Source organism: Phyllostomus hastatus, unplaced genomic scaffold, assembly GCF_019186645.2.
Source record: "Phyllostomus hastatus isolate PE091 unplaced genomic scaffold, TTU_PhHast_1.1 phas_contig_113, whole genome shotgun sequence".
Classification (NCBI taxonomy): Eukaryota; Metazoa; Chordata; class Mammalia; order Chiroptera; family Phyllostomidae; genus Phyllostomus; species Phyllostomus hastatus.
In genome coordinates this window covers 700,392-710,644 of record NW_025333530.1, presented here as the reverse complement: position 1 = coordinate 710,644, position 10,253 = coordinate 700,392, and the positions used below count along the sequence as shown (strand labels likewise).

Sequence of the window (10,253 nt, the reverse complement as noted above, 5' to 3'; positions counted from 1 at the left end):
TGCAATTTCTGTTTTCTTCCCTATAACAAGTCTTCCTGTGGCAAGAAGCACATTATTGTGCTACAAACTGGTCAGGTAGGTAGCAAAGTAAAGATAACAACACCCAGAGAAAACCCTTAGATTAAAATTTACACAGTAAATTTTATTCTAATTAAAAATAAATTTAACAGTCTAGGGAACAGGGAGAAACTGTCTTGCTCACATGTCAAAATGTAATTTTATTTTTAATAATAAAGAGCTTTAAAATAACAGTAATATAGCCATTAATATTTAATTTAGATATATCCTGCACTTATGCATATGTGTACACACACAAACACACACTGAATATTTTATTAAGTCTGGATTATTATTCTCATGGGGAAAGAAGGAAATAATCCTACCAGTAATTTTAGTAAATAAATTGATAATATTGAAAGGCTAATAAGCATTTTATTGTCAGACCATCTTCCATCGAACATATCTATGAAATAATTTGGTTATGTTGAGTTTTTTGTGGGTACTAGCAATTGAACATGTGCTTACCAAAAATGGTGACATCATTGGCCTTCCTGGGCTCCTCTGTCTTCAATTTAACACCCTCCAATATTTCATGAAGTACTTCCCTAATTAATTTGTTCTCCTTAACAATTACCACACTGTATCATTATCCCAGTTACATATTTGGTTTCATGTTTGTCTTCTCTCCTTGAATGTGAAGTCATGAGGGCAAGGGGCTGCTGCCTGTTTTGACTACATCCCTGGCACCTACCACAGTCTAACACAATGTCTAACATGGAGTATGTCACTTGCAAAATGAATGAATGAATGAGATGCATGAGTAGGATTCTCACAAAATAAAAATTTAACTAGATAATATGGAAAAAACCAACCTTGGCTAGTTGTTTAATTTTTAATTTAGAAGTCTTTAAATTAAAAATAATAATATTAACAAATAACATCGTGCGTTTAACAATGTGCCAGAAAATGTTCTGTGGCAGTTTCCACATTTTTATTCACTTAATGCTGAAAGGTGTGTAGCTATATGTTATTAATTAAATTATTTTACAAATAGAGAAACCAAATAATGAGACAGTTCAATACCTTGCCCCAAATGAAGATTAATAAGCTAAATCAGACGTTCTGATTCCAGAGCCTGAGCTGTTAGTCTCTACAGTGTTTCCACAAAGATGTCACAGGTGGGCACAGGTAACCAGGTTCTTAGTGATCAGGACAAAGAATTGAACTGAACACCCAGAGTTTATAGCAGAGAACATGGGAGCAGGCCAACTCCAAGCAGAGATCGACCTCATGGGCTGTAGGGACTCTATTCTTGTAGGGCGGATTCTTCCTGGCTAGTTTTGGTGGGCTTTTACTGAGCATGTACAAGTAGTTGTATTACTTTAAAGCTACTGCACATGTGGTCTTCCATGATCCTCCCCGATTGGCCACCAGGGAAGAGGGTCCCACGACGATACCAAATTGACCCCTGTTTCTCCTGGGGTCCCCCTGTACTAGGTTCATCTTTCCCTTTGCCAGAGAATTATAGCTCTCCATGTTAGGGATTGGTGAAAAGGAAAGGAATTATTTATTCAAATTATACATACTTAAGAGTAATGACTTAACGTCTTCATTAAAATCCCAAAGTCCCTTAAAACACCCACAAACATACACAATCCTTCCTTCCCCCTTTTGCCCAGTCTGGGGTACCATATCTCAGGGAAAGAAATAGAAGTCCATGGTTCAGGCAGCTCCCAGTTCTTCCCAGTAATCTGTCCTCAGCTGGTAGGCCTTCCTCAGTTCTCAGCACCATCAGCTGTGTTGCTGGGATCTCCAGCTAAAGTCGCGTGGTGATTCCTCTCACGGCTGCAGGGGCTGGGGGGAGGGGGGGTCCAAAAGTACACGATCCTCTCTACACTGCCACAGCCACAGCCACATGGCTCCCTCCTTACATGGCTGCAGAAATCTCCACTCAGCCAAAACCGCATGGTTCTCTCCAATGGCTGCTGAGTCTGGGTTTAAATATCCTTCCAGTTTTACTGGGCTGCTATCCATGAGTCTGCCCAGGGGTGGCCCCATGTCATGGAGCCAATCATCTCCAAGCTCTCATGCAGGTGCTGTAACTAGGGGGAGTTGCCTCCCAGTTACATCTTGGGGGGAAGTTCCTTCCATCCCCCTGGATCAGAGCATGGCCACAGCTATTTAACATATCTACGCAACCAGTTAAAAGTTATAGATATGTTAAATGACCACGCTAGAGGTTAGCTGCAAAGGTTAGTTGCTATGCAAAACAGCTCTGAATGGCCCTGCTCCATGTGTCCCTTCCCTCAACTCATACCTGTGGTGGAGGGTGAGGACATCCTATATATCTTTCTAATATTTCCTGGACACCTTGAGTTCTGAACCCCATTACAAGTCCTTCTTTTGGGGACCCTCTGGCTGCACCCTCCTACAAAGAGAACCATCTGAAAATAGACTTTTAGATAAGAAGATATTTGACTCTACTGGCACCTTCTCTTGTGCTTCCAGACTGCAGAACTGTGAGGAAAAATTCCTTTTTTTTTATAAGCCACCGTCTGTTTTTTTTTAAATAGCACCATGTATAGATGAAGACACCAATGGAAGAGTTACTTTTCCAGATTATACTTCCTAACAAATGAGATACTCGTTATTGTGTAACTTTAATTATATACACACTTTCTTATTCCTTTCTTATTCTCTAAGCTCCACTCCCTACCTATGCTGACCTGATCTAAACGCTGGTGAGGAAATTTCCTGAGGATATACTTACTCCCTGATGCTCTTTAAGTTTAAGCAATCTGATTACTACTATGAAGAAAAAACATAGGCATGCATTTCCATGAGCAGTTGTTTGCTTCTTAATATGCAAACACAGCCTGCTAAAAAGGAAGTTTGAACATACTTTCACTTTCACATTGAACGTTAAAGACAAGAAAGAAAAGCCATGGAAAATGCGGGTAAGTTTTTGTCTTTTACAGCCTAAAAGGGCATGCCTTGGGGCAAAAAATGAAAGTAACTGTCTTTTTTGGAAACCATAATTAGGTTCTGTGAACATTTAAGTGAGCAGCAATGAGGGAGAGGGAAGAAAGAGGAGGGAGGCAAAGGTAAGTAGAAATGGGACCCAGGAGCCTTTCAGAGCTTTTGGAGAAGAAAGACAAGGGCCGCAAGGAACTGGGACATTACTTGTATTCTGATGTCATTTTGCAATCTTAATTGGATTATCCCTATAAAATAAGTACTAGAGCAGCTGTTGTACTCATGGAAAAGAGACTACCGTTTGTTTCATTCTTTTATTTTGCCAAGGAGAATAAACACGCATCACTGTCAGGATGCTGTCTGGTTTTCGGGCACTGACTTAGAAACAGCAAATCTCAGAATCCAGGCAATACTGTGAGCATACATGGATAATACTGAGGGAGAATGAGTGATGTGCATATTCTCAGTATGAGTGAACAGTGTGGAGGGGGACATTTAATGGATTAAGTCTAAAGGAGGCTCTTCCCTGTTCCTGACATGAGAGGAAATGATGTTTTAGTGACCTGAGGAATCTTTGTGCTTCAGACAGGTTTCTGAAGTCGAAGAGGAGGGATTTTATACAATCAGTGACTACAGGCACGATAAATGGCTTGTTGGATGGATTATTAGAGGAAAGAGTACTGAACCAGGAGGAGATGGAGAAAGTAAGAAGAGAAAATTACACAGCTATGGATAAGGCCCGAGATTTGATTGATTCAGTCATTCGGAAAGGGCACCAGGCAAGCCAAATATTTATCAATCAAATTGTTGAAGTTGACCCTCAACTTGCACACAATCTGGGATTATCCTAAGGTAAGGTCAACAACTCAAACTGGAGTTCATGTAGATCCTGTGCCTTTGTACCTGCTTTCTTCTGGGTCTGATTGTATGTCTGATTTCTTCATTGGTCATGCTAGTTTGCAGACAACTTCTTTACATTTAGCTTCAAGGCCCCATTTCTAAATATTTGGCACTATTGTATGTCATTTGTGTCTTTACTCTTAGGTCTTATTCCTTCAGACTCAGTATTACTTTTTGGTTTAAAACTCATCTCCCACCCTAAGTGTGCAATAGCTCAGTTGTTGAAGTTCATGACAATAGTCTGAAAAACTTCATACTGCATTCTATATCACTCTTGGCATGGCACATTATTAAATTCTTTAGTTAACTAAAAAAGTTAGTTAGTTGAATGTAGTGATCCTTAGAAACTTATATAGTTATCTGACATGAAGACTTAGGCCTGTATTAAAATAATTTTTATAATTTCTCACCCAAATGTTGCTCCCTAGGAGTAATAAAATATATTTCATGATGGTGAAGCACTCAGAGAATAATTCAATGATTACAAAAAACTAGGTTTTTAAAAGTGGACTCTTTCCTCTAATTGTCCTCTGTATTTTCTTTTGAGTAACATTGTCTACTAGCATGGTCTAGGCTGTAGGCTATTGTGAAAGGCCCACCTCTCCTATGGCTATTCTTCTAAATCCCGGATACAGGACCTACGCAACTGACCTGCTTCCTCTATAGTCCCTTATTCCCTCCACGCAGCAGCGACAGGAGCACAGGTGGATTCCCAGACACTTTTATGCTTCTCTTTTATGCTTTCTATGTGCAATGAGAGGGAAAAGTCGTTCTTTGAAAGCAAAAAGACATTTTTCCTAGGGACTAGGAAAGGCTATGTGTGTCTTACTGACAAGGAAATGCCATCTATGGGTATTAACACTCCTTCCAAATTAAAGACAATAAATAACTACGAAAGTTCAAAATAATTGTCTTTTCTCCATTGCCCTATTCCTTTCAATTCTTAGTCCTTGAATTTCAGAGGCACTTGTGCACCCATTGTGTAACTCTAACACTGGGAGCCAACCTCGCCTCTTGTCAAACGTCTCCTCAGTCAGGGTTGTTACAGACTGTTCTCTGCCTCATCTACTTGCCAATTTTTTTAAGGACTGCATAATATGGCAATTACATGTCATATTTGAGAGACTCTAATAGGAGAGATCTTTCTAAAAGAAAGTTCTTGGCATGTACACTACTGCCAAAACAAGGCCACTTCCAGAAAGTGTTCTTGTACTTATTGATGGTCAATTTTCTCCAGCAGTCTAGATGTGAAGGATGGGATAAGTTGCAGCCTGTTAACTTGGGGTTGACATTTTCTGGGAAGCCTATGGTTTTCCCTCATTCAGGGTAGGTAAATAGACCACGTTGTATCTATGAAAATCTTGTCTTCAATAGGAACTACGTAATCAGAATCAAGAGTATTTTACATTTGTTAGCTCCTGGCAATTCTTAAAATTTGTGGAAAAAGCTTCTCCAGTATGTATTGTTATATTGATATCTTTATAAAATCTCAAATAAATTTAAATTTAATTTTTGAAATTGACAATCATGATGAATCGTGACCTCAGATGGTACATTATAAATTTGATTGATTTAATAAACCAAATAGAGTGACTTTAGGCTTTTTAATGTTTTTCTCAGAGTGTGACTCTGAGTAGGGCAAATGCAGATTATAGTGACTGTGATCAGGGTTCCTTTCACAGGCATCAATTTATAGTGTCCCAACTGGGCCACCAGAACAGTCATGAAAAAGAGCCTGGGAATAAAAGCAAGACAGATTCATATTTACATCCTGACTCTACCACTTTCCTATTCTCTGGCACTTAGGAAGTTGACTTACCAGTGATTGAGGGTAGACCAGTGAGTCACCTCATCATCATTTTCTGTTGTGATAAATCTTGGCAAGGCTAACTGTCAAAGTTCAGGTGCCTTTTCTTAGTCCAAGTCAGCTCTGACTTAGACAACTTCACTTTGCACATACCTTTTACATAGTAGTGGTCACCTCAGGAGCCACCTTGAAACATGCACATTAAGAGAATTCTTGATTCTGTGGCTGATGGAATCTCAGCTCCACCTCATTGTAGAATGCAGAAATCAAGGGATTCATTGTAGGCACACTTTTGCTTTGCCTCAAATGTTAATGTCCAATAATACATGTAGAGAGGCTTTTGTTTCCCAGTAAAAATTGTGGTTCCAGGTAAATCACATTTTGAACAGGATCGCAATGTGTGGAAATTGTTTTCAATAGGGTGTTTAAAATACATTTAGATAGTATTCTTCAGAGATGATATGTGACTATTTTAATGCCTTTTATCTTTCCTTAAATTCACAACAAGGAAATTATTATACTACACAAGACTACCAAGCAGAGATTCTTCCTTTTCCAGGGATGGTATGTTCAAAGGAAGAACATTTTTGAACCTATTCTTCCTTGATGTTAACTACAGATTTGTGTGACAAACATAGAGAGGATACAATGGGTAATTCTCCTGGTTTGGTCATATGCCTTTTTTCTTTTTGCCTATGTTGCTTTCTCAGAATAATTCTTAAAGTTTCACTGCCATGTTTATACTAACAAATTATGAATCTGTGTCTTAAGTTCTGACTACCCATTTGAATGCCATACTTCACTACTGTAGTGCCTGCTGAACATATGCACTTATTTCCAACAGACCCCATTGTTTATAAATATCGAAGCTGGATTTGCATTTATTCTTTCCCATACATTGCGCCTTCTTTGGTTTTCACTATTTGGTTAATGGTGCCACCATCACCAAGTTATTTGAACCAAAATCCTAAATTAGCTCTTTAGCTTTTACTTTTTGCTCACACCCTTCAAGCAGCAGCCAAATTTTATTGATTCCACTCTCAAGTCCAGATCCATCTATCCACTTCTAATTTTATTATTATAGATCTGAGACCCTACTCCCACAGGCCCCTGTGACTCCTAGTCATGACTCATTATATTTTCTCTTGAGTTTTAAAAAATGAAGTCATCATTGTCCCTCAATAGGCTTTAAGCTTTATGAGAAAATTGGACATCTTTGACTTATTCATAAGAACGATCCCATCTAACAGTAATTGATTCATAGTGTGCATGTAATGAACATTTGTCAAAATATGATTTTACTGAATAATTTCATCAAAATTACTATTATTTGCTACACCACTAACAATATTTAGCATATGGCCACTCTGTCACAGACCTTAATCTAAGGACTGTTTTGAGTGTAACTAGCAAGACAAAGAAGGTTCCTGTTTTTATATACAAGTTATGAATGACTAAGTATTTAAGAATCCCCACCACCAGTTAAAGTTAGCCAAGAATTTAAGGATGAATATAATCTTACACACACCCGTATCAGTTAAGATGATATGGAATGCTGTAACAATTCAAACACTTTTCTTCAAATTAGTTAGTTGTTTTTTATAATTTATTTTTATTTTTTTAATTAATGTTCAAATACAGTTGTCTCCATTTATGGCATGGATTTAATAGAAGCCTATGCCTCATTTATGAGTAGGCGAACTTCATCAGCACACATCTCTCCACCGAGTACAAACTCAGATGCCTGTAAAAATGCCCAAACAACTTGGTCTCAACCATCAATTAATGACATTGGAAGAAATATGGAAAATCATTGGTGAGAGATTGTGCTGGGCTTGGCCTGGATATGTCACACCATCCTGCCTGCATTCCTTGTCTTGAACTCAGTCACATGGCCAAACTGAACTGCTAGGGTGGTTGGCAGCACAGACTAGCTGTGTGTGCAGGAAGAAGAAGACAGAATGTTGTTGAATAGCTAGCCAGTCTCTGCCACAAACATTTAAATGCAAAATGTTTCATTTCACACAGCATTGAAGGTGGCCCACGGAAATCCCAGGACCAAGATAACAAGGAAGACCTAAAAAATGTTTCAGGCCTCTCCCCTGATAAAATGATTTCAGCTTTTTTGAATCTTGACAAAGTCAGTATTGCTAGATTCCTTATTAGCAAACATTATTTTTGTATGAATCCAACTTCTTACTAAATAATCATTGTTTTATTTGTCCTAGAAAAGTATTTCACCCATAATTCTCAAATTATCTCATCAGAAAGTGACTCTTTTCTCTTAAAGTAAGAAGACCTTAGATTTGGAAACATTTTGAGGCCAAGGAAGTAAATATGTCATCAAACTTAGAAATTTCTGTAATAAATCTATTAAGGGTGGTTATCCCATGCATGTTTTCTTAGGTAATTCAGTGGATGGGACATTCACTATATAAACAAAGTCCCTATTCCTTAACTAAGAAAAATTAACTCCAATATAACCCACCTCTTTCTCTTTAATATTTTCATTGTTTTCCAGACATGTACATCAAGAAATAGAGTATTCTTTCCTCTCTTCCTCCTAATGATGATTTCTATAGTTTTGTCCAATATATTTATTGTAATTATCTTTAACTTTACTCACAGTAACCCTATTTCATGTTGTCTGGGCAAATACACTATCATTTTTTCAAATTTCCCTTCTAAATTGAATATAACTTTCCTTTACAAATACTTTAGTTTTTGACAGATCATCCAAATATTGAGAAAAAATATTTATTTTGATACAGAGGTTATGTTACTTCTTTAACAAGTACATCACACTGTTGGATGGTGTTAAACTTGTAATAAAATAAACCCTAAAAGCTTTACTTATATAAACGCCTGTGAAAGCTCTTCCTCATATATTTATATAATCAATGTTTAGTGTCATGAGTCTATCTAGGGTGCTTCTTGATTTTAGCATTTAGTATTCTGTTCATAGTCCATTCTACTTAATCCATTTAATATTCTTTATTCTCCTCCCCATATATACATACAGTAGACAGATTCTGAAGAACAGAAAGAAACTCTTCATTCCACCCTTTCTTCCTTTCATCTCTAATGCCTACTGTCAGGTCTATTAATTATGTAAGTAAATAAATGGATATATATGTTTAAAAAATAAGACATACATTAATTACCCTCTACCTCCATTAAATTTATTATTAATTTTAAGGCAATTAAAATAAATTTATATCTTGAACAAGAAGTACAGAAACAGACTCAGATACAGAGAAATATTCGTTGCCAGATGGAAGGAGGGTTGGGAGGGTAGGTAAAAGAGTTGAAAGGATTTAGAAGTTCAATTGGTTGTTACAGAGTAATCCTTGGGCTATAAAGCAAAGCACAGAAAATATAGTTGAGAATATTGTAATATCTATATAGGGTTTCAGATGGGTACTAGATTTCTCAGGGTGATCATAACCCAGTTATATAAACATCTAATTATCGGATGTACACCTAAAACTAATATAATATTGTATGTCAACTATAATTTTTTTAAAAAGTTGCCTACAAGCATGTATTCTTCCATTTCTTTTAGGAAATTCAGCTTTGTTATAATCTTCAGGGACAACCCTCATGCATGGTGCTCATTTTTCACTGAAGCATCGTTATGTGGCACATGTCTCAACTGAATCAGGAGGAGAGCACGCTTCTCACCCAAGCTCTGCAATTTGTGTTTGCCAAGTTTCTGAACCAACTATTTCTTTTAAACTGGTCTTCTTATTCATAAAATGGAAGCAGTGTATATTTAACCTGTTTAATGGACACATTTTTCATGACAGATAATGAAATAAAGCATATGAAAAATTTTGAAGCAATTGACAAAGTATGTTTTGACATTCCAAGCTTCAGAAATATGGCTCATTACTACTATACACAGCAGGCATTGTGGTGTGGTCTTACCCATACCATTCTACCACAAAAAGTTAGAATAATTATGAATCCTCACCCCACCTATACACACACACACACACACACACAGGTGAGATAACAGAAGCACAAACATATTAAATAAATTCCCAAAAGTCTTTATATAATGAATGGAATTTGATCCCAAGGTTTTATTTCTCAAAGTCTATTCTGATAAGCGGCATGAAAGAGAAGGTTTTGGACAAAGGAACAATAAATTTACATGCATTTAAGTTAGTGCCCTTCCTAAGATGTATTAGTCACAGTACCCCAAGAGTCTTAAAATAATAAAGAACCAGAGATACATAAACTGAGAGTGTAAGTATCTTTCAAAGGGTTGAAAATGGCACAACCAGAACAAGATACAGAAGACATCTGCCTCCTATATAACAGCTTTTCATACTATCTACTGTTATAAAAAATGATATTGTTGTACATGCTATCACAGGAAATTCTAACATTAGGATTTTTTTCAGTATGCTTCCTTCAAAACACTACTAGTAACTAGACTGCTCCATTAATTTATTTATGTTTTTTTCAATGTAATATTATATGTATATAACTATTTTCTAGGTACATATCTGAGTTGATAAATGTGTCATTTCTCAATTTTATATCCATTCCATCTACAAGT

The 10,253-nt window shown here is 36.8% G+C and overlaps 1 protein-coding gene across 2 annotated transcripts; it reads left to right on the top strand.

Annotated features, from left to right (window-relative positions):
* Positions 1 to 2,832: 2,832 nt before the first annotated feature.
* CARD16 (caspase recruitment domain family member 16) lies at positions 2,833 to 9,528 on the top strand. Of its 2 annotated transcripts, XR_006785855.1 has the most exons (4): positions 2,833 to 2,957; positions 3,562 to 3,828; positions 8,706 to 8,794; positions 9,249 to 9,528. XR_006785855.1 is itself a non-coding variant. In XM_045840252.1 (3 exons), exons 1-2 carry the CDS (start codon positions 2,945 to 2,947, stop codon positions 3,825 to 3,827), a joined length of 279 nt encoding a protein of 92 aa, XP_045696208.1. In that variant the 5' UTR covers positions 2,833 to 2,944; the 3' UTR covers position 3,828; positions 9,249 to 9,528. The 2 variants fall into 2 exon arrangements, 1 of the variants encoding a protein (XP_045696208.1); XM_045840252.1 differs by lacking the exon at positions 8,706 to 8,794.
* Positions 9,529 to 10,253: the final 725 nt, after the last annotated feature.